Here is a 25,084-nt window from a genome sequence, read left to right as displayed (position 1 = left end):
AATACTGTAGTATTTTAGCAAATTAACTTCCTCTGTGTCACTCCAGTACATTCTACTGGTCTATGAAAAGGTCAAGAGGACAGCTCTGTTCATTTTTAAACAAGCAACACACACAGTTAAAATAGTGATTTGTTTTTGTTGTTTTAAAACTCTATACTGTACTGACAGGCTGAAACACGTTGCTTTAAGATTGCAGGTTTTTTAGTCAGATCACTGCTCTAATAGTCGCTCACGTTTGGCACAATCAGATGTTCACGTCAGTTCACACAGACCTAAAACTGGTGCTTTAAGTTATGCAAGACTATTTCCTCTGAAGCCACAGAAATATTTCTTCTTTTAAATTTTTATTTGTGTATATACATATATAGGTATTTATATATTTGTAAGAAAATGTGTGGTTTTCTTTGTTCTGAAGGTGTACTTAATTCAATGAGGCTGTACAATCTTGACACTTATAAGTGGTTCCTGTAGCATTTTCAACTTAATACTGCAAGTATAAGTGGAGCCATTTTTGCACTGAGACGTCTCATATCTGTAGGGCTTTGTTTGTATTTGCTTGGTTTGCACAATAATACTTTGGTGTTTTTAAATTGTAGAAAACAACACATACTGTTTCTTTGTATTCAGAATAAAACAAACTGTACTGCAAGTGCTGTTAATTTCCATGTTTTCATTTCAACAAATATCCGGTCAAATACAATCAGTCTTTAAAATTAAACTATTTATCCAAGCAAGGACATTGATCAGATATCAATCTTGAATGTTCAGTCTCGTTTTGATAAAAATATTGTACATTTCATACATGTTACTTGGCAGACCAGATTTTCCCCCAGTCCTTCATTTCTTCTTAACCGCCAGCAGGTTTGGAGCTGACACTTTGACTTTCCCCGGCACGTTTCTGGATAGATCAGTGTCCTGTGACAAAAAAAAAAAAAAATGTTAGGGCTGCAGAGCTTTAATACAACACCGACATAATCCATATGTTAAACTCAGTCAACAAATGTCAGAGCTATGTACCTTGACGCTGCGGAACAGGTCTTTTTCTCTCGTTGAGGCTTCTTTGGCTTTCATAAAGCTGAAGACTGCGGTGCGTGCAGCTGACAGAAGCATACATCTAAATAAGTTTTTCCATTTAATCACTTTAATTTATGATTCTTACAAAATAGAAATCAACCTACCTTTTCCTTTCTTTTGGGTACCTGGTGTTAGTTTCACTTTGTGTCTGGAGGTGGGCAGAAAAATAGTGGCTCCGTCATGCTTTACGTTATTGCGTGTGTGTGTATAGCGATAACAGGCAGAAGAGAAGATAATTCTAGAACATACTTGTAGTTGGAAAGTGCAGTATATGGAGCACAAACTGGCACAGCAAACAGCAGCACATCTTCAGGATGAGGCTGTCCAGTCAAAGAGCTGAGCAGAGTTTCAGCTTCCTGAGCAACATAAAAGAAAAACAGTCACTTAGAAACATATGAGGAAGTTCAAATCAGTTATTAAAAAGCACCGAAACCAATGAGTCAAACTGATTATTGTCTTATGACAGTCTGTTTACAGAGTTAAACAGGTGAACTGAAATCTTACCTCTGCTCCAGGGTTGTCCTGGTCTGCGTCCTCCTCCTGCAAAACATCAATGAGGAACATGTGTCTTAAAAAACTGAACAGCCTGTTACAGAAGAATTAGATGTTTACTAGATCTAAATCAGGGATGTAAGAGTCATTTTTGTTCAGGAGCCACATACAGTTCAATAACAAATTAACTTATGTCAACTCCCAGTTTTTCTGTTTTAGTGCAAAAAAAGTAAAATTAGATAATGAAAATGTTTACATCTACAAACTGTCCTTTTATTTCACAAAAATGTGATTCCTGTGAACACCCACTAACAATCTGCAGTTTTAATAATATTATGCCTCAGCCTATCATTTATACATCTGCATTACAGACTACAGTGGATCTAAAAAGGCACAAAATATTTAGTAACATAACATATATAATATTAACATTTTGGGGTTTGTCATTGTTTATACATTATTATGCTATTATTTTATTGGTCGGAGCCACTTGAGATCAAACAGGGCTACATGTGGCCCCCTGAACTAAATGACTTTGACACCCTTGACCATTAAAACACCTTCAATGTCAGTTTTGCACTTTGCAAATTCATCCCATGGGCCAGACTGGAACTTCTGGTGGGCTGATTTTGGCCCATGGGACATATGTTTGACACCCCTGATATAGGTGAATCAGGTATTTCTCATCTTTGTAACTTTTTACACTGTGATGTCTTAGTTTGTCAAAGCCACAGTAATGTTTTTTTAGACATTAACCCTGCTGTACATCATATTTACAAATTACTTCACACCTAAAGAAGTTGAACAAAACTATCTTGTGGAATATATTCAGTCCCCTCATTGTAGCCAGTGTTTGTTTTATCTGTTCTTGGTTTTTAGTTAAAGAGATAATGACTCCAGTCCACACTTAGATGTATAGGTTGTATTAGAAGCCTCCCCCACCTTGTCCTCCTGTTCTGCAGAAGCTCCCTCCTGTCCAGGCTGCTTCTCCTCTTCGTCCTCCCCTCCTCCTCCTCCAGTCTGCTCAGTTTTTTTAGCAGCAGCGTTCACGTTGCGAGGTTTTTGAGGTTGTTTCTGAGTGGCTGGTTTCCTCACAGGTTCATCTTTCCCCTTCTTTCCTTTCTTTCCCTTTTCCTTCTCCTCCTTATTGGAGCCAGCCGACTGAAGGAAAAGAAAACGGTAGCAGAATTATTCACCGGGCTCATGTTTTTACTGAAATACAAAAACATAAAAATCCTCCTCACCCCCAGCAGCTGCATCATGAGCTCTCTGTCCTCTTCATCCTGGTCTTTGTATTTCTCTTTTATCTTCTTTAATTTGTTCTGAAGAGACACACAAAATGACACGTGAATAACAGTGATCATGTCATTTTCATATAAATACATTTCATGCACATTATACACTGTATATTTATCAGGGCAGAAAGAAAATAGCATGAAAAGAGCTTGTCAAGTCATATTTCTCAAATTTCTCATACTTATGAATTTGTATATTTATCTTATAAATTTGCCATTTAAATCTTTTTTCCCCCTCAATATTAGCTCCTTATTAACCTGTACTTTTATTTTTTTCAACCAATAATGGCCCTGATACACCACCATAGATTTTAATTGTAAATAGAAGAAGATACTAAAATCATTTTAATTCCATGTAATGCAGAACCAAACCCCAGTGTTTTCTTACCTTTTGGCCTCTCTTCAGTGGCTGCTGGGTGGGTCCTCCTCCACTTTTAGGTCCTTGGTCCACTGCTGAGGCACTGGTTGAAATCTCACTCTTCTCTTCAGCTTCACAGACGTCTTGTTTCTGCTTTTTCTTTTTTTCCTCTCTAACAGCAAAAAACAACATAAAGACTAAATAAAAGAAGTGGTAACACTGAACCTGTTTACACGCACACTAATACTCCAATTATTATCCGATTTCTAGAGTTATCAGATTATTCAAGTGATCATGTAAACAGCATAATCTGACAGGATTTATCAGATAACATCAGTAATCTGATTATGAGAAATCAGATTAACAAACCTGGATTTCTACCCAATACCCCAGTGTCTTCATGCATGCATACCTGTTTGATTTATTTAATTATTTTACATCATACATGCGTACAAAAAAAAATGTAGAAAACAAAAGTGATTTAGGAGGTTTGTTGTTTTTCGATTATCACATTTCTGAAGTGCGTGTAAATACGTCAGATTCAACTATTACAATTATCTGATTACTCAGAGTTATCAGACTTTTATGGTCATGTAAACAGGCTCATTGACTGTTCTGGGGTTTCAGGGTTCCTGCACACAGGGAATCTTCAGATTTTCCAAAAAGAGATGCACATAATTGGACATAATTTTTGTACAGAAATTCAGAAAATGCATTTCCAGTCAAAGCGATGCACATCTAATTGCTGAACATTAACTTAGCTGAGCACAGTTATTAAAAACTAATGCAAAGAGGTTCCCGGTGTTCATCCATGACTGGTCACATTTATGTTCCGCTCACTCACCGTCTTTGCTTGGCAGTCATGTGTTTCTTCCCTTGAGTGTCCATGTCAGCCTGAGGAGAAAGTCAGTCAGATTAAAATCATTACAGAGCTTTAATCAAACTACTGTCATGTGCTCATCTATAACATTGACTACCTGAGGGGCTGCTTCCTTTTTAAAGCCAGAGTTCTGAATATTCCTAAAAATGAATACAGACATCATGTTGTATTTTATGGATTGTATAGGATGTTTGTAGTGTCTGTGGGTTTTTTTTGTGTTTTTTTTTTTACCTGCTGGGCTGTAAATGTGAGAGGGAGATGGTAGTATCAGGAAAACTGAATTCATCACTCTCAGCGCTCTTCGTGTCCTTGTCTTCCTCATGTTCGTCCTCCAGCTCCTTACTACTCTGATCTGACGACGACACCCTCGCATCGGCCACAGCCTCCTCATGAACAACAGCAACGTCTCCACTCGCCCCATCATCTGCCTTGTTTTCCTCTTTTATGTTTCCAGTCTCCTTGTTCTCCAAATCTTTGTCCTCTCCTTCGTTACTGCTGTCGTCACCTACAAAAGTATCAAAAACTGTTACGAGACCCTTTAATGTAGTAGTAAATCGCTTTTAGATGCCAGTATCCATGTACTCGACCTATCAGCTCCTCTCCCTCCTCCAAAAGCTCAGCGGTTCTGGATGTGACCTCGTTGATGTCTTCCTCCACCGTCTTCACCTTACGCTCCCCTCGGTGCCGAAACACACTCTGCTCGTCCACCTGCAAGGAAATGACCACGAAACTTTACTATGTTGAGGATGTGATTGAGTAACAAAGGAAAAAGCACATGATGATTGTTACCTTGAAGAGGAAGCCAAAACCCATAATCAAATAAGAAGGGGGCAGAAAGTTTTTCTTCCCTGAAGGAAATGATATATAAAATTAGACAAGGACACTGACTCTGAAGGCATAAAAAATGTAAGCCAGCATTTTCTATTTATGCACATGGGACTTTATTTAGAAGATAATAAATTATACAAAGACTAAGTTATGATGTAATTTGTTTGAATTATGCCCTCATTCACACATATATTTGTTAATCTAAGACAATTTTACAAAAAAAAAAAAATCAGTTTGTTCTAAAACTGTTGAAATATCAAACTGTAAAAATATGTAAATAGAAAAACTACACACCCAAAAGTTGTGAAGTGATGTTATTGCACTTTTCTCCAGTCTGTTCACTCACTAAATGTTTCTGAACAACTTGAACATGATCAAACCGTAATGATTATCAGCACATTCAATACTTTTTCACCTGGTTCTCAAAGACTAATGGCAAATTTATCGAGGTACTGGCTGGTTTGGTGTTGCTGATGCGTTTCACATGATATCAGAGACACAGTTCACTGAGGCATTTCACACAAACTTTACTATCTTTACCATAAACTTCAATTATCTGGACATGTCAAATTCTATTATATCATAAGGAAACATATGTATAAATAGTGGAATAATTCAAAACTTATTTGTCTGGAAATAATATTTTTTCTGAGATAAGGTCTCATGGGGTACAGTGGAAGAAGTGGGACTTGTCATACCTCTGATCATGAAACTTCCAGTGGTCAGGTATTCACCAGTGGGAGCTGTCTTAGACACCTGTACAAACACAGACATAATAGGAGTGTGACACCATCAGCAGCAAGCTGATGAACAGGTGAGCAAAGTGAATTATTTATGTCAACTTTGAACAAATTCACAAGTATCACTCAAAACCAGGATGCAAATTAAGTTAAGAAGGAGAAAAGAGCTGTGAATCACAACAATGATTAACAAGTCAAAACTCAAAGTGGTTACAAGTCAAAGCTGTTCTTATAATAGAAAACAAACAAGGTGAGGTCAAAAGATCAACATAAGACATATCCTGAAGATAATTTCGTCTTCAAACCAGATGCTGCTTCACAGTGAAGTGTGGCTTATTGACTATATAGTAAAACTATAGCATAGGATGTAAGGAGACAAGGGTCCCCTTAGTCAAAACAGATCCTAACATGCACTAGAAGTCTCTCTAAGGTTAAGCATAAGCATATCTCCTATTCTCAGTCACACTGTACAGTCGTAACTTTCTACGCTGTCTGTGTTTGATCACAACCTGAGATTTCACACATACCTCAGACCAATGTTCTTACCACATCCTCTTCAGACCCAGCAATGTATTTTTGCCCTCTGTAGTACTTCAAAAAAAAAAAAAAAAAACGCTGTCTACTGCAAGGGACAAAAATGTATCTAAAAAAACTTCTGCATCATGCTGTTTTAAATCAAGACAATTACTTTATGTAAAAAAAAAACCCGAACTTTTACTTTCCTGAATATTAGGAGGATATAAAACATGCAAATCAAAATAAATTTCCCCAACATAAAAACAAGTGGTGCCAGGCACAACAAACCCTACCCCTCGCATGTATTGTATCTTATTTTAGCATCGATCCAGCTGATGTCATCATGTCTATGCATGTGCTGACGTCAGCATATCAATTGCCTCTATATATGTGCCAAGTTTGAAGTAAAATGAAACAAAATTGATGTTTTTATAGACATGTGAAATTTTGTCCATTATAAGTAAATGGGGAAAAAAGATTTTAAAAATTCGTAAAAAATTTGCATTTTGACCAACTTTTCCCAAAATGTAATGACATCTATTCTGGGTCACTGGCAAGCTATAAACACAGTTTGGTATGAATTCAACCAATAGTTTTGCGGCTAAAGTGTTAACAATCAAACAAAGAAACAAACCAAACCAAAAACAATACCCCTTGCCTCCCTTTTGGGGGGGCGGGAAAGATCCTGACAGACATCCAGTTGTAGAAGCTGAAGACCCACCTGATGATGATGGACCCACCAAGCGCTGGTGATGATCTTGGCGTCCCAGGCGGCGCTGTAGCACACGGCCATAGTACCAGCCTCTGTCAGGGTACGTGGAGGAATAGGATCACCTGGGGAATGAGGAGGTGGAGGGAGGGAGAGAAATGTAAAGGTCAGTGAAAAAGGAAACACTGGTCTACAAGTAAAATGCTTCCAGAATAAAAGTAGTGAAATTTTATCACGTGTGCATCACTGATAAAGAAAAATCAAGTCAAAAATGCTGGTTGGCTAAAGTTTCCAAGATACAATCTTGGGTCAAAATGTGAAATTCAAGAATTAAAGAGAGAATAGGTTTTACCCCAAAGGAATATTTGTCCCAGATCTACTTCAAAACACTGTCTGCCATGACAACACATTCACTTTACAGGTTCTATCTAGTGGAAGATGTATAAATTTATTGTATAAATGTACAAAAACCAATACATATGTGTCCTAACACTTCATCATATACATTGAAAACATCAGCAAACCAGCACTTTTGTCATTTGTTTCTAACTAATCTTATTAAAATACATGACATTTAGCATATTTAATCTCTTAAGCAGATAATTTCTAAAAAAAAAAAAAAAAAAAATTATAGACCAGTAATATTGTAAACTGATCAGAGTGATAGAGGAGGAGGCATGTGGTTTACCTGAGGGGTTTTTGATGACACAGCTTGTTGCTCCATGGAGATCTGCATGGACATATACATCACCTAACAGAGATGTACAGAAATCCTGAGATGAGCTACGGTTTGAAATAATATGTCTTTGTATGGTAAGAATGTGGGTTTAATTTTATTTAATACCAGCACGCAGGTAGCGTTTGACAATCATCTCGTTCTGCTGTTGGTCCCGTCCTGCGATGATCAGATAATTTTCTGAGCTGATGAACCATAAAAACTTTTCAAACCTGCCAACGGGGACGAGAAAGGTATGAGAAATAAAGGCTCACAGTTTGTCATGTTTGATCATCTGTTCTAAAACTACGTGTCTATAGCCATGGCACTGCAGGATGGAAATCAATGTATGCTTCCCTGGGAGAACAGAATAATGAGCATCGCTGGAAATTTTGAGTGGAAAAGGATGGATGTAGAAAGACCAAGAGGGGCTGTAAAGTCCAGGTTTATCCCAGATTTTAACGGTAAAAACAAAAGCACAACTGGTGAGTGAATGTAAAGAGAAAGGCAATGGGTCAACTAATTACTACAAACATAATATAGTCATGTTGCACACTCGTGGCCAAAGGTTTTAGAAATGACACAAATGGATTATTTTCTTAAATGTGGTTTTCTTGTCATTCAGTTTTTTTTAAACCTAGGCTACATTATGCTTGTAATTATTCTTCACTGTACCCCAGAAACATGTGGAAATTAAAAAGAGAAAAAAAAAATGTAGCAAACTTTGCAAAAAACGAAACTTGTGTCATTCCAAAAACTTTTGACACAAATGTATAATTCAATATTATCACAAATCAAAGTCAGCATCAAGTGTCATTTGAGAAAAAAATATGAAAACAGTTTAAAGTGTGATGTGCTGTAAAATAACCCCTTCTATAAATACTCCTGTAGGCTCTTGAACAGGTAGAGAGGATCCCAGTATAAACAGTACTGGCTGTATGAATGAATGTTATTGCATTTTACTAAAAAACACACACTGAGAGGACAGGTGATAAGATATATTCTACATGAAATCATTCTTGCATCCATGGTAACAGCCTGTACACTAATTTAATTGTAAAGGACTTCAAGAGGGTTTTCTGAAAATATGCAAACGCTTACTCCTGAGTCCCTCATTACCAGTGTTAGCAACCGTTATCTTAAAAATGCAGTTAGATAGGGACTACAAGTCCCTGGCCTTACCACCGCCAAAAACAAAAGTAAATTAATATATATTATAGAAATCTAGAAAATTAAAGTGATGATAATGGTAATGATAATAAGAAAAAGGAGGAGAAAGAGGGGAGGAGAGGAGGAAAAAGAAAGAAAAGGTGGTAACTATTATTGTATTTGGGGTTATTGATTTAGCTGTTTGTTGTTTTTCTCTCCTTTTCCTTTTTCCTTCCTTTCTTTTTTCCCTTAAGCTTCTTTCTGTACTATTGTTTAAAACCCTTTACTGATTTCTCGCTTTTGTATACTCGCATCCTTTGACCCTTTTACTTATTAGACTGTCAATTTGGTTTTCATTCCCTCTTCTGTCTCCAACTGAATATGCCCAATTTACACAAAATAATCATACATAATCACACATATAAATGCACACAAATGCACCTGTAAATAGCCCTCTGTTTGGACCTGTCTTTGTTTTGCTTAATGTCTGTCTTATGAACTTTTTTTGTTTTGTTGTTTTTCTTACCACTGTCACAATATTTGTCTAGCACAATTAAATAAATAAATAATTAAAAAGAAATGGCGTTAACTAGTCAACAAACGACCAGCCTCCAGCATAAAAACAGACTGCAACACCTTTTGAACTTACATTTCTTTACACATATTAAAGATCAAAGTTTTAACACTTAACTACTGTACACATTAGCGTGGCGGCTGTTATTATGCATTAGCCAATGGTTGCACATACTGTAGACTAACTCAATAAGGAATTATATCAATAAATGAGCTCTTAACTGGTTCACTGTGTTGCAAAATGTCCTGTTGTAAAGTGTAACTTACCAGTAAACTTTCCTGGCCTTCTGAATGGTGGTCACCGTCTGCACCTCTTTTAGTGTTTGCTGTGTTTTTTTCTCTGCAGATTTCATTGCCTTAAACAACACAAATATAGAATAAAACCATTAAATCTGTATTCAAGTACAGAATAAACAATGATGGTTGGGTGACTCAGTAGAATAAAACAGCGTCCTCACTTTGCCAGCAGCTTCAATAGTTTTCCGTTCCTTCTTTTCAGCACTCCTTTTGTAGTCATAGTACCTAATATAGCAGAAAATGAAACCCATCAAATAAGAAACAACCCACAAGTCTTTCTTTAACTATAGACTTGAATCAAAACCTACTTTTTGGCATTGGCATAGGCTGACAGGCCCAGATCCACGTCTACTAACACTGGCTTGTTCCTTTGTGGCTTCTTGTTCTGTCCTTTGTCTTTATTTTTGCCCTTCTTCCCTTTCTGCTCTTCATCCTTTTCCTCTCCCTCTTCCTGGTCCTCCTCAGAGATATATGGATTCCTAGACAGATAAGTCAAACACATGAGCCAAACAGTCCAAAAGTTGTCCACTTGTCATTAAAATGAGCTGAACTGTCTCACTTTAAAAGCATGGTGATGTGGTTGGTTTGAAGCTTCAGCTCCTTGATGGCACAGGCCACAGGGTCACCGGCATCTTGAGCCTCCTTGACAATAACGCCAATCTCGGTCCAGTCCACCTGGTTTGCCAAAGCACTGCGCACCACCTGTAGCGCCCTCTCCACTATAGGAAGGTTCATCTCCACCAGTTCACCTTTTATCCTGTCCACTTCCTACAGCGGAAGAAATACAGTCAATTATGACCTGAGAATACATCGACATTCATGTGATTCTATACAAAAACAAGACCTTTTCATGGATAAATTACACAACAGATGGAAGGAGCCATTCTACGCAACATCTGTTTATAACAAGCATAATGCCTTGCCCTTTCCTGTTGCCTGTATTGCCACGGAAGTCAATAAAAAGCTTTAAAAAAAGTGTCTACTCAAAAGGGTATCTTGTACATCTGAGATTCCAGTTGTTTTGACAAAACAGCAATACTTTACGTCCAAGGAATGACAACAGTTCAATGGCTGTAAAACCTGAAGGTACTTTTGCATCACACTGTTTTGACGTTTCCTTATTTGTATTACCAGTACATACAGTACATACATATAGAAATATATTCTTTTCATTTTAATTACCTATTCAATTTCCACCCATATTCACTGTATGTAAAGTTCTGCATTTTCATAATAATCAGATGTATTATTGGTGGCTTTCTCCTTTCATTGTAGGTGTCTATGGCCTGTGGATGGATTTGATGAATTTGAGGTCATTATTTCTAAAGATACATTTCTCAAGCAGGCCCTGTCCCTATTGTATAACCACTATCTTACAAATATTAGACAAATAAGCCACTATTGCTGTGAAGTATTTTAATATGACCACCCATTTCATGAAACAGGCATATCACAGTTACAAAGAGACATGGCTGTGTGTTTGTGTGGAGGTACATAACCTTCTGAAGACTTTGTTTCTTCTATTATTGTGGTAGATTGAGCTCTAAGCTGCCAGTGTTGCTTACCTGTGCTTGATGCAGAGCCTCCAGTCTCTGCTCGTGGTCCTTCTTAACATTCTCCAACTTCTTCAAAGCCTGTTTCTCCTGCTGTAAAGCCTTCATATCAATCTTTTGACTCTCCATCTTAGAGAAGAACTCATCCACTGCCTGAGAGAAGAAAATCACATGGATCCATATTTGCATAAAGTGTTTCTTACACTGTGATGGAGAAGTGACAATAAAGAAAAAAGAGCCATGTTTATTGTACCTTGTCAAAGGAATCAAACTCCAAATATGGACTCTTTGCATTTTGGGCAAAGAGAAATGGATGGAATTCATCATATCTGTAATAATCATAAATTAATAAATAAAGATAACAAGACAAAAACAAACACAAAATGACAAAACCCACTTTATCCTTCTGTAAAAAACTGTGTTAGACAAGCAAAACTTACGTCAAAAGTTCTTCGCTGGGTTTGTCTGGTATTAAACTTGGTTTCTTCTCAATCTTCTGAATTATGTAACCCTTGATTTAGATAAGGCAGAGTTAAACAATTGTGTACCAGAATTTCTAAATGTCCTTCCTCTATTAAAACATTTCCTACCTTACCACTGAAGTTCTCCGTTTTTTCCATGTACACTTCTGCCATCTCAAGAGCTTTTAATATTGTAGGAGCAACTGAAAACACAGTCAAAACAAAAATCAGTTTTGAAAATTAAAACCAATTCCTCCACTGGTCTACAACTGTATTCCAAAGTATTTTACTTTAGCTCTTAGCTCTACTATACCTTGGGCAGCGTCCGCTTGGCTGTCCACTTTAGCAGAGCCTGGGATTCCAGCTTCTATTAAACAGTGTTCTATCAGAGTGGCTCCATAGGCTGAAAAGGCACAAAACATTGTTTAGTCATTCAACACAACAAAAACTGTTTATACTTAACATTATATCATTTTATCTATGTATCTGCACTCATAAAACATACATTTAAAGGAAATGGGGGGGGGTGCAATTTTGTCTGAGAAATTTGTCAAAATCTTTCTATAAAAATCTTTATCGAGCATGTTTTTCTTTACTATATTTATCAGTATATCTAATGTTGCCTTAGGATATTCCAGCTGCTGTTGAACCTGTTTTAATCTGGAACAAGATAAACAAAGGTTTGCATCATACCTCAATAGAGGAAAAAGATGGTTCTCATTTTAGTAACAAGATGACTTGTCCAACAGGTTTATCTTAAATAAATGTGTTTTGTTTAATAAGTACAACAAGTTTTTATTCTAGTTTAAACTCCACCAAGTCTCCTTCTGTGACTAGATTTTTACTGTTGTTTTAACAAACTTAGTGAAGCTAAATGTACTAACCTCTACTGGCTTTCATGTTTCATGGCTACTTACGAAGGTGAGGGTTCAGGACTCTCTTGAGTTGTTCTCCATTTGATGCTTGACTGAGGATTTCTGTGAGTCTATATGAAGCATAGCAAAATAATTCACATTATTTAAACGCTGTTGAATAACTATTTGAATTGCAGTATGTAACCAATATGAATAAGTCGTTACCGCTCTAAACTGATGAGAGGTTCAGGGGGTCGAGCATTCTCAATAGGGTATCGCTCTCTCACAGCAATCTTTACATCTTCTGCCTCTGCTGTACGAAACCGCAGCAGATTCAGGATGGTATATTCATGGTCTGCTAGAATGATGTTACCCTGAAGAAGGATATGGGCACAGTGACAGGATCACAATGAAATACATTATTGTGATAAATTGTTACAGATTGGAGTTGATATGAACCAAAGAACACGGCATGTACAAGCTGTCACAGCTTTGTTAAAAAATTGATGAAAATGTTTCTCACCCTGTCATAAAGTTCAATAATCAAGTGGTAGGCAGCTTCATCTGAGCCAAACTGGATGTCAACAATCCTGTCAATGCCCAGCTGTTTAACCCCGACCAGCCGTCGTGTCTTCAGGTGTTTGCGACACTATGAAGAAAGCTTCTTTAAACATTTGGTTTCAATACACACACTCATTTTTCAAGTATGTAGAAAAAAAAACTGAATAATCAGTCTGACTAATGTTCAGTCAAAACAAATTGATAAAATATTCTGCTTAAAAGCAGCACAATGTACTTACTTTCATCGCAAAGCCCGAAGGCATCATGTTCTTGGGCCATTCAAAGTCTGTGGAATGAATGCGGGTCCCAGATTCAATCAGCAGAACAGCTTTGGAGTCTGGCCTGGAAGAGCAGTATGACATTCATATACTGTATCGTGCAAAAGTCTTAAGTCACTTTGCTGTTTTTTCAGGGTTGTAAGAAATGAAAGAAATGTGCTGACAGTAATAAATACTCAAAAACAACAGGACTAAGTGCCTTGTGTTTGAACTTAGTACATTTTAAACTCTGTTAGACAGTCTTTGTATTCATGCCTGGGTTTTCCCTATTATAAGCCGAAGCTGCTGCACCAAAGCCATTTTGGACATTACCTAAACCAAATTAATGTAAAATTAATGTGGAAAGCATAGAACTCACTGAAAAAAACTGATTTCTGGTTGCAGTTGGTCCCCAGTGGACTTCTTCAGCAAATTTGTTTTCACATTTGGATGTTATTTATTACCTGCTCTAGAATTTATAATTTTGTACACTGATACACAATATTAATAGGCCAAAATGCTCTTGCGGGAAGAATTCTAATCTCATATGCCCATACATTAGAGTTCTCAACAAATTTAGGGAAAACATTGGAACCAAAACAGCAGCTGTGCCCTCTGAAAACAGAGGAAAAATCCTATCTTATTATATCAAGCTTCCTTCATAACTTCCCAGAATTCTTCTTTGGACTTAGGATTTCTTTTTGCCTATTTTTTACCTGCAAAAGGATATTATATATCATCAATAATAGCGATCATTTCTAGTTTGTTTGTTTCATTACTGTTCACATATTTCCTTTACACCGTACCTTGATACAGATAAGCAGAAAAATGTATGTATGGTCTTCAGGACTTTGATGAAACAACAAGCATAACTGTTGTGTAAGGTAATGATATCTGGAAAAAGCAATTCACAAAGTCCACTGTCTTCACGGTGGGGTCAAGTAAAACGAGAGCTAATCAATTTAGCTCTAGTTTAAGTGAAGAAGTTTAAAAAAAAGTCAGTTTACTTACTTTTGTAAGCGGATAAGGTATGTCTTGTTGTCGATGTCATACACATTGTTTACTCTCATACCAATGTAGCTGCGAATAAATGACAAATATATAATACATGGTTAGGGTCTGTGAACACATCCATATAAACAGACGAGTTAGAATTAGCCACATTAGCAACAAAGCTGGAGTACAAACACCTGCCACCTACTTTGCATTGATTTCGGCAATAACTGCCCTGATATCCACAGTGGTGAATCTTGTTTTCATGGTGCTTCAACAGTTTACTACAAATAGAAACAGAAAAGATTAACTATGAAAGCAGATGTTCACATTTCTAGTGAGAATGAAGAGCAAGGAAAACATGCAGGAAGTCGCGCGCATGCCCAGAAAAGTGTATCTACGGAAGCCGGAGTGGAACAAACTAATGAGACTCTCCCTCCACGCCTTTTACACAGCCTAGACGTGAATGAACTGAGTGCATTGTGTGTGATGCTCTGATGCTGTGACATGAATGCAGTGGACCGACCACTGTGCTCGCAAATGGACAGTTTATGATATTTTAAAGCTAATGGTAGGCTCTTTGGCGTTCAGGGTGCACTCATGATGCACTATTCAAACTGGCTTATTGGCGTGAAAAACAGGGCATGTCTTCGAAATGCATGTAAAACACCCCCTAACACCGACTGGGACAACAGGGGAAATGTTCTGGACGTGCAGAATAACAACCCGCAACCTTGTGAAAAGGCATCCGAGCTAGCGATCAACACCCACCTCTGGAAAAAGGGTAAGCGTATTTATTTTGACACTGTAATATTGAAGTCGTGTCCAATTTTGGGCCTATAGCGAATTATTCTGCTTGACTGGCATTTTTCCCAAACGTAGTCTAGCTCGTTTTGATGCGTTATTCCATGTTATTAACATTTTTTTCACGCGGAGGCTGGTGTTCAGACATTGAACCGGAGTTTCCAGGTTCCTCCTCAGGTCAGAGAGGAGGGCGAAGGCGTGCTCCGTTACCAAGGCGACGGTCAGCTAACAGGGCTGGCTAGCGGGGTAAGCTAGTACCCGCGAGACGCGTTTCGCCTCATTTTGAGACCAGGACGCGGAGAAAAACTTAACGGTTCAACCTATAAACTCTAATGCACTGTCCAGATATGCCCTGTATGGACGGACGGCCCACATGCGGCGGTTAAGAGTCAAAGGAATGCATTGTAAGTGGAGTTAATGACTAAACAGAGTGATGACAGGACTGACAGGCGGTCGGTCGCGCGGACTAGAGCAGGGTTCTCTCTGCTGTTTGCTAGCTACTCTAACCTTGACAAGTACTGTCAACTCGCTGAACACACACTGGAAATAATATCAACACACACACTCACATTTTTACGAAGTGGCATTCACCATATATGTCTAAGTTGCATGATTTTTAATGAATTTTATACGCGAACATGGCGGAAAATGTGAAGATGTTTGTGTCTACCTCACTTTAGATGTGTTATCCATGGTAGTAACAGAGTCAATTACGGTTATTATTTTATCACAAACATAAGAAACAATAATGAAGCAGCCATTAACGTTTATTTAAAAAAGAAAGAAAGAAAGAAAGAAAGAAAGAAAGAAAGAAAGACTAAATAACACTTAAAGGCGATAATATACTGCTATTTTTTTATTTCCTTGTTTACGCAGACTGATTTAAGGACCATTGGAAAAATTAGTTTTTCAGTACATGTCAAGCTAGAAAACTGTCATAGACATTTTGACATTTTATTTAAAAAGAAAAATCTTTGTTTTGTTTCTGTCTGGTGTGTCTTATGTATTAAAGTAACATTTTTTGCTTTCAGCTGGACTGAGAAAATGCAACCACCAAATCCCATGTAGTCTTAGCAGTCACTGTATTTACTGATATGATTTCCCTTTAGAATAGAACTTGTCTTTCTGGTGGACCTTGCTAAAGCGGCACAATTGGGTGAATATTGTGATTATTGTGGACAATAGTGCAAGTGTGATTTGAGTCTTTTTGCTTGATTATCACAGGAAATGCACATTTTTATGCACTACCTCTTTCTGCTCAGTGGACTAAATCCAAAACATCACCATGCTCACACCAGACCATGAAACTGCAGCTTTTTGCCATTATAAGATTGCACATTGCAATTGTGATTCTGCTAATTGTGCAGATCTTCTCACAGTACTATAGAAAATGTGCACACATGTTCTCCCATTTGTCATAATGTGTTTACTGCAGGCTACAAACTACTGAAGAAAATTGGGGAGGGCACATTCTCAGAGGTGGTGAAAACCCAGAGTCTGAAAGATGGCAAATTCTACGCCTGTAAAACAATGAAACAGACGATTAACAGGTATGTCTCAAGTTATTCTGTCTTGTTTGCCAGCAATTAGCAGTTCGGTTTTCTTGCACACTGTTCTGTATAGACCCTTGAAACTTGAGTCGGCAGTTTGACACCCCTCGGCTTTAACTAGCCTATTGGATGTCAGCTTACTGTGCCTTTCTACCTCGTAAACAGGAGGGAATAGATGCCAGTGCTTGAAATATGAGTTGTCAGTGCTGTGGTTTTATATTAAATCTGTTCCTCTCTTTATCATAGATTATCATAAATTAAATAAAGAAAAACTTGAATATTATCTACCACTAAAGTGTTAAATTTCCAATAAATAAAGATGATTATTCTCTGAGACTCTTGAGTCATACATTTGTGTGAAGTATTTCTGAGATTAAAGCAAAACATTTAGAGAAAAAAACTCACAAACTGATGCAAAAATAAATATTGTGTATGTGGGTATTCTCTGAGATTGAAGAGGTAAATTATGAATAATAGAGTGCAAAGATAAGCACATCTCCATGATGAATAAACTTGCTGGGTGCCAGATAATCAATATATCAGGAGTACGACAGAAAATCTGCATATCAGTATACATAGTTCCCATATTAGGGCCTTATTTTGGTCATTACATATCAAGTAACTTTGCTCTTCTTCAGATTTCTAGAGAAACATATTCAGAGAATCCATGTTAAATACCCCAAATCCCTCAGTGTCAGTCACGTGATTAATCTCCTTAAAAGTATTTACATATTTTACAACATCTAGAAAAGAAAATACATATATATGTACAAAAGGCATGCTTTTAAGAAACAAGATTTATATGTTTATATTACACAACTTTTACAAAATATATGAAAATATTCAAGGAAATAGACAAGACAGGCCCAAAATGATATTACTACATAAGCTATAACTTACTGATGTTTGGATTTTTTTTTTTTTCTTTTCTTATTTAATTCCTGGTAAATTATGAGCAAGTCAGTCAGTTTCAATTTAGCTGTTTTTGGGGATTAAGGGTGAAAATTTACCAGAACAATTCACAAATTTACCAGAAAAAAACCTTGGATATCCTCTGACGTAAGAAAGTTACAAATTTGTGTAAAACAATGCTGCTGATCTGGGATCAAAGCTGTAAATCATGAAACAAAGAGTAATTCACTGAAATAAAAGTGATAAATTAAAGAGACAAATGTATCAAATAATGCCTTAATTTTATCTAATATTACAAAGTCATAGATTTGTGAGAAATCTGTTCCACTCAAGTGTCCATATATTGTAGAGACATTATTATACTGTTATATAAGGGCAATATAAGGCTGTGATAAGTGTTTCAGTTACACTTGACTACTTCCAAAGATCATTTTACTTCTGACTCAGTACATCCTGCAATGTGAGCAGATAGGCAATGTAACTGTACATTAAAGTACATTTTATCTGCACACGTTAAATCTGGAATGTGTCTTGTGTCATTAAGCCTGGAGCAGGCAAACAACCTGCGGGAGGTCCAGGCGATGAAGAGATTGAGCCCACATGCAAATATAATCCAGCTACATGAACTAATTTTGTGAGTATGCTACTGCATTGTCTGTCATAATTTCTTTCACTAGTGTTACATTGCATTTCAGTTTCACATCAATACTTAACTTTTATTGAATTTTTTATTTAGTGACAAAGAAACAGGAACCGTGTCACTGATTTGTGAGTTGATGGAGATGAACATCTATGAGTTTATTCAAGGTAAATCTACATGAATGACTAAAGACAACTATATAACACAGTGGGTCTTAAAGATGATTGTGTAATGTGCTTAGTTTTTCTGACGAGGATGAATTGAATCTTCCAGGAAGACAAACGCCACTGCCAGATCAAACAGTGAAGCACTACATGTACCAGCTGTGCAAGTCACTTGAACATATGCACAGGTATTTATGGAAATACTCAGCGTTCACATTAAGCAGTAAAATAAACTATAACAGTGTTGTGACTGTCTTCTCTTCTTCCTCTTTTTTGTACAGCTGTGGGATTCTTCCACAGAGATGTGAAGCAGAAAACATCCTCATCAAAGTGAGGCACATCCTGTTTATAATTTGGCATCATTTTGATCTGGTGAACATATTTTTAATTATTTCGTACAACTTGCAGCAAAACATTCTGAAGCTCGGAGACTTCGGCTCCTGTCGGAGTGTGTACTCGAAGCCTCCACACACAGAGTACATCTCTACTCGCTGGTACCGCGCCCCAGAGTGCCTTCTCACTGACGGCTACTACAGCTTAAAGATGGACATCTGGAGCGCTGGTTGTGTCTTTTTCGAAATCATGAGGTATTTCTGCAGGAAAAATGCTTTTACTACATCAGTGAACCTACAGTTCTGTTAAAGAACAGGATTGGGAAGGGAAGTCATACAGGCATTTTAGTGTTATAATTATGACAGTGCACTGAGGCCAGTTTATCCTAAAAAATGTTTCAAAGGTGCTAAACTTAAAGACTTGTTTTTGTGTGACATAAATGTGGTCAATTTACAAGTAGAAAACATCACAAAGAAAAAAAAATATTATGTGAGAGTATAAAATATCATACATTTGTGGGGAAAAATAGAACTTGTCTGAGATTAAAGTGTCAATTTTACAAGAAAAAAACTTTAAAAAATTAAACACAAATGTCCTCTGACATTATAAACTTATAAATGTATCAGAAAACCTTAACCAAAGTTCCCATTTTTTAAATTTATTTATTTATTTACTATTATCTTACATTTTTCTGCCCTTTCTTGAATATTGCTCCTACCTTCATTATTGTTTGTGTTTTTATTACGTATGTACATACTTCCTCATACATACTTTTATGTTTTCTCTCTCCTTCACTCGTATTTTTTTCCAATTTGACTGACCATGTTGGTCATAAACAAATGTCAGACAAATGTTATTTAATGGCTTTGTTGTGGCAGGTAAATGGTTGCTTGTTTACTTCTGTGTTTCAGCTTGAATCCTCTCTTTCCTGGGAGTAATGAGTTGGACCAGGTCGCCAAGATCCATGACGTCCTGGGGACCACAGATCAAAGTCTGCTACAAAAGTTCAAGCAGTAGGCTTTGTTTTCTTCCACAGCACATATTTATCATTTATCTTTTTTTGATGTCCTAAAAATGGCTTCTCTGTGTCACGCAGGTCTAGAGCGATGCATTTTAACTTTCCTCCAAAGAAAGGAACTGGGATCTCCCGTTTGATCCCGAACTGCCCGGCCCCTGCTCTGTCACTGCTCTATCAGATGTTGGCCTATGACCCTGATGAGCGCATCACTGCAGAAACAGCTCTGCGGCACACTTACTTTAGGGAAATCAGGTAAAATGCTCACATTTATCTTTGTGCCTTGCATAAATTTATTGCGAGGTGATATTTCTCTCACAAATTGGGAAGAATTCATGACTTTGCGATGAAGTTGAAGGAAGAGTCTCTTCTGCAACTAGGGGTCTGTTAGTTGTCATGAGTCAACACAGGATCATGGGAGTTGACATCTCTCTGCATCCTTTCATCATCTTGTTTTGCAACTCTGTCACCTCTGTGTTGTGTACTTTAGTCCTAGGTTTTGCCATTGCTCTTGTTACATTACCTTATTATTGTTGCTTTGTCTGTCAAGGAGTTTTGATATTATTAGTAGTAGTAGTAGTAGTTAGTTGTTGTAATATTATTACTATCAGTATTAGTGAGTATTGTTATACTCATGAACAGAAAGGACAGATTTTAACCATTTTAGTCAATCTGAATCGCAGTTTTTAGTTTGGTAATTTTCTCTTTTTATTTTTTATTCAGTCTTTGAGGGGTGTTTGTGATTTCACTTAGGGCTAAGTAAACTAAAAGGATAGGGTGAAGGATGTCTAACATCTAATATAATTTATGAAGCCTTTGTAACAATCCCATATAGTACAGATGTCACAGAAGCATTCTCCCATTTAAAGGATTTATTAGATGGATGATTATTATAAGTTTATCATTTTATTAGAATACATTTGTCTCCCTAAGGCTGAAGAGAAGCCTATAGTACTGGAAATATCCCACAGTTCCAACATAAATCCTTGAAATGCAAGGGGCATTGGTGTGCAGATGTTTTTATGTATGCTGTTTGATGTCTTTTTATCCACCATCCATCACACTGGACCACTGGGATGTCCTTTGTCTTTATTCTCATATACATTTTATTCTTGTCCACTGAACCATGAACATAGGTGGAAAATTCTAACTAAAACTGATTTTACCTGTAATTGTATGAAGTTTTGTTCACTGTTTCATTGTAGTTCTATTTAGTTTTCATATTTTTGGAGACATTTTTATTTCAGTTAACAAAATCACTTTTTTTTTGTTTTTTGCTAATTGTAGCTTTAGCCTTTTATTTTCATTTATTCCATAATCCCAGATTTTCAAAAACGTAGTGATTTATTTAGAACAACCAAGGAAATTTTAAGTTATCTCTTGCTTTTTTGTTTTCTTTTCAGGCTAACAGAGAAGAAAGCTGAGGACACTTCTCAGAGTTGGGAATGGGATGGACTAGGAAGTAGCGGGATGCACAACTCTTTAGAGCACATTTGGCGCGCCAACCAGACTTGGTCGACAAATGAGAGGAAGACATACAAGACCAAACGCCTTTGAGTGTAATTTGAACTCCTTAGATGCCAATATTTATGTGAGCAGTAGGCTGAATGTCCAAAGAAAATAAGCATGTGATCATTTCTGTCTCCGCCAGCATAATATCAAGCACGCAGGAGAACCCGCTCATCAGACGGAACATCCCTCATTACCCCGACGGAGCTGCCCAAACTCAACATGGTGGTACCAGGACCGCAGATCTCCTTCCCAGTCTCCACTATGCCTGCATTTACTGTGACTCACCGTGGAACACTGCCAGCCATCACATCGAAAAAGTGCCAGTCACGGTTGGTCAAGGTAAACACAGGAGTGACACATGGACATCAGGCATTAACACATTCCTCAGTCTGTTAGTCAGCCCGGCTGTCTGTGAGTGGAACCTACCAAGAACACTGCAGATACCCTATCACTGTCCATAGTTTACATACCTGCAAGTATAAGAAGATGCTTTCATCATTCTCAAATTGAGCGCAAAGGAAAGTATGCCTAGATGGAGTTTAGTTTACATTATTAAAACAATCTGTTTTGATCAAACAAACATACGTCATGGTTCAGAAACAAATACGTGTTTTATGAAAAATATACAACAATAAGTGGTGCCAGCACAACAAACCCCGCCTCTTGCCCGTATTGTAGCGTATTTTGGCATCGATCCAGCTGATGTCATCTATTTATGCATGTGCGGATGCCAGCATATCAATTGCCTCTATATATGTGCCAAGTTTGAAGTAAATTGAAACAAAAACTGATGTTTTCATAGACATTTGAAATATAGCCCAAAATAAGTAAATCGAGAAAAAAAGATTTAAAAAATTCATACAAATTGAAACTTTGAACCTGCTCTTCCCAAAATGTAATGACAGCCTATTCTTGGTCTCTGTCAATTTATAAACCCAATTTGGTATGAATTCAACCAATAGTTTTGCTGCTAAAGTGTTAACAAACAAACAAAAAACAAACCAACCAAAACCATATCCCTTGTCTCCCCTTCGGGGGGCGGGTAACAAACACAAAAAAATCATGTGATTCTTGGCAGTCTGTTTGTGCTGATGATTTTCTCACAATGTTTAAGAAATTCACCTTCCACAACAACAGGTGGCGCTGTAAGTCATTTTAAATTAACATTTTCCTGTTTTTTTAGTCAGATTAGTGATACACTTGTGTCATAGGGTTAGGATAAAATAACCAAAAATGTAATCTAACATTATTGGAATATTACCGCGTCTGAAAATAAATTTAAAAGGATGCACATGATTTAACAGCACTGATTTTGCTCATTTTAATTGTATGTTTAAATTAAGACATAGCCCATCAATAACAGCACACATGCTGTTACTGATGGTGAATTACTCAGGACATTTATGAGAAAAAGGCATAAACAAATGGAAAAATTGTGTCAGAAGTCATATGACTGTTTTGATTATGTGATATTAGGATAAAGTCATAACTTTGCAACAAACTACTCAGACATTCTCTGCAATTAATGTTGTAAAAAAGAAAAAAACTCACAAAGTTGCATGGGAAAACTTGGATATCTTCTAAGATTATAAAGTAATACATTGTGTACAAATTTCAACTCAAAACCTCAAACAGAAGTTAATGCCATAAATTTGATTTATTTTTTTATAACTTGACTGAACATACGTGCACCCCAAGCTCAAACAGGATGTACTGCACTTGTAAAAGCTGTAGTCATTTTCTGAAGCATGATAAGTTAGAATATATGGATTGTTATTTACTATGTTCATGAGGGACTTCTGGAGTACTTATATAACACCTTCTGTTTGTTTGGTTTCGGCAGGAAGTTAGCTCCATGGTGGCAAGAATATTCCTATAGGCAGCCAGCATGTTCCAGCAGTGCTTTCAATAACAGCGTTGATTTGACATTCAGGCTGCATTTCCTCTCTTCACAGCCCAGGGATGAGTCACACCGAGCAGCTTTCAAGAGTTACTACATGCCACCTCTGGATCGGAAACACAGAGGCTACTGAGAGCCAAAAACACTTCAGCGTTTGATTAAAAAGGCCTCTTTAAACAGGATAGACCTGTGCGGATATAAACACATTATCTGAGGACAGTGTTGGACAGCCTTGATGAGGAAAAAGCACAAACAAGCTGAGAAACATGCATCGAAGACCGCAAATCCTGTACCAGTTATGACTGCGACACCAAACGCTTTAACCCTTATTGTATGATGAAATTCAATGTGCTGTGTACAAGAAAATATTATACTCTGTTACATTATGCTGATGTGAGAGTGTGGATTAGATTAGTTACAACCACCAGTTTGCCTGACTTAGTCGGGTTGTTACATGTTTACAACAGTATGAACAAGTACTTTAATCTGAGCCTGTTACACATGCTGAGCAATAAGGAGGCTTAGATATGATATGAGAAGAGCTGAAGATCAGAAACAGCCACCTGGGAAATTCATAAAGTATACACTGAGATTTAATCCTTTTGTACTTTTAGTCACTAAGGATTAATTCAGCTTTTAGACACTGATAAAAAAACACCACAGCGCTAAGCATCTAAATTCACATGAATCAAGAAAGTATTCCTTTTCCTTAGTGATGAATGGGAGGAGACAGCAGATACCAGACATCTGCATATATACATGTTCATTCTGAGAGAGAAATGAAATAAGGCAGGGTGTTTTATTTTGCAGCAACCTGACAACAGTAACTAAATACACAGAAACATGTCAGTGACTATAAGGGGCCAATCAGGATTCTGTTGAAGTGAATTTCAGTGACTAACAGAAGAAAACACCAACACGTAAATCAGAATTACAAGACCATGATCTCATAGTTATGATAAAAGTTTAGCTTAATATTAACTGTTATGACATGACAAATGCTGATTTTTTACATCTAAATACTGATATAAGTAGTGTTGTCAGGCACAACATACCCCACCCCTCGCACATATTTTGCCCATTATGAGTAAATGGGAAGATTTTTAAAACTTCATAAAAAATTTGAACTTTGACCTACTGTTCCTAAAACGTAATGAGATCCATTCTGGGTCACTGGCAACATATAAAGTCAATTTGGTATGAATTCAACCAATAGTTTTGCTGCTATGGACATTGAAATTTAGCACATTAGAAGTAAATGCGGAAAAAAAAAAAAAAAGTTTTAAAAATTCATAAAAAACTGTAAATTTGACCTACTTTTCCCAAATGTAATGAGATCTATGTCTGGATCCACTGGCAAATATATAACCAAATCTGGTATGAATCAACCAATAGTTTTGCTGCTAGAGTGTTAACAAACAAACTGAACCACAAACAGTACCCCTTGCTCCCCTTTGTGGGGCAGGGTAATTATAAATAATTGGATTTTATTTGTACTAAGATCCAATAAAAAACATACATCTTGTTTGTTTGGTGTTGTAAATATCACCGTGTTATAACATTTTGATTGTAAATGTGTCATTTACAATATTTTAGGTAACATATTCCAATAGAAAATCACTAAATCAATGCTGAATTGTAGACTGGGAAAGACGAGGGTTTTTTTTTGCTTCTGTTATATCAGTATTGTTGTGCATTACTTCATGCTCAGCTTTTTCTCATAACTACAAGATCCTGATCTCATATTTAAGAATAAGGTGTCAAATTTGTTTTTCTCCTGTGAATGCGATGCACTTTTGAAAATTCAGTTTTCAATTCTGTCAAAAATTGTGGCAACACTTGAAAATTGTTGCATGAAGAACAAAGTGTATATTTCCAAATCGTCCTCACAGTGGTCTTCATGAATCCACAGTGGTTTAAAATCCTAAAATGGAAACTCCGCAGCCAAG

At 36.9% G+C, this 25,084-nt stretch overlaps 2 protein-coding genes across 2 annotated transcripts; one reads left to right on the top strand and one right to left on the bottom strand.

The window, feature by feature from the left end:
- Nucleotides 1-200: 200 nt before the first annotated feature.
- On the bottom strand, nucleotides 201-14,686 carry nemf (nuclear export mediator factor). The gene is made up of 32 exons (XM_030126422.1): nucleotides 14,514-14,686; nucleotides 14,324-14,392; nucleotides 13,295-13,397; nucleotides 13,018-13,143; nucleotides 12,720-12,868; nucleotides 12,558-12,625; nucleotides 11,954-12,043; nucleotides 11,770-11,843; nucleotides 11,620-11,690; nucleotides 11,433-11,508; nucleotides 11,192-11,332; nucleotides 10,186-10,394; nucleotides 9,935-10,105; nucleotides 9,788-9,851; nucleotides 9,597-9,685; nucleotides 7,737-7,840; nucleotides 7,581-7,643; nucleotides 6,905-7,017; nucleotides 5,626-5,683; nucleotides 4,889-4,947; nucleotides 4,687-4,807; nucleotides 4,331-4,604; nucleotides 4,197-4,239; nucleotides 4,064-4,113; nucleotides 3,250-3,391; nucleotides 2,811-2,888; nucleotides 2,509-2,727; nucleotides 1,579-1,614; nucleotides 1,324-1,430; nucleotides 1,179-1,222; nucleotides 1,018-1,097; nucleotides 201-915 (listed from the first exon to the last, which is right to left on the bottom strand). The coding sequence occupies exons 1-32, from the start codon at nucleotides 14,570-14,572 to the stop codon at nucleotides 838-840; spliced, it is 3,228 nt and encodes a 1,075-aa protein (XP_029982282.1). The 5' UTR covers nucleotides 14,573-14,686; the 3' UTR covers nucleotides 201-837.
- A 71-nt stretch (nucleotides 14,687-14,757) lies between these two features.
- mok (MOK protein kinase) lies at nucleotides 14,758-24,518 on the top strand. The gene is given in 16 exon segments (XM_030127732.1): nucleotides 14,758-15,089; nucleotides 16,545-16,659; nucleotides 18,116-18,205; nucleotides 18,308-18,378; nucleotides 18,485-18,563; nucleotides 18,657-18,705; nucleotides 18,784-18,962; nucleotides 19,620-19,721; nucleotides 19,805-19,978; nucleotides 21,127-21,223; nucleotides 21,225-21,282; nucleotides 21,320-21,321; nucleotides 21,375-21,398; nucleotides 21,400-21,429; nucleotides 21,431-21,574; nucleotides 23,191-24,518. Coding segments are annotated over 16 exon segments (1,476 nt in total). The 5' UTR covers nucleotides 14,758-14,905; the 3' UTR covers nucleotides 23,269-24,518.
- The last annotated feature ends 566 nt before the right edge of the window (nucleotides 24,519-25,084 follow it).

This window comes from Sphaeramia orbicularis, chromosome 22 (assembly GCF_902148855.1).
Source record: "Sphaeramia orbicularis chromosome 22, fSphaOr1.1, whole genome shotgun sequence".
NCBI classification, from domain to species: Eukaryota; Metazoa; Chordata; class Actinopteri; order Kurtiformes; family Apogonidae; genus Sphaeramia; species Sphaeramia orbicularis.
This window is presented reverse-complemented; position numbering and strand designations above follow the sequence as displayed.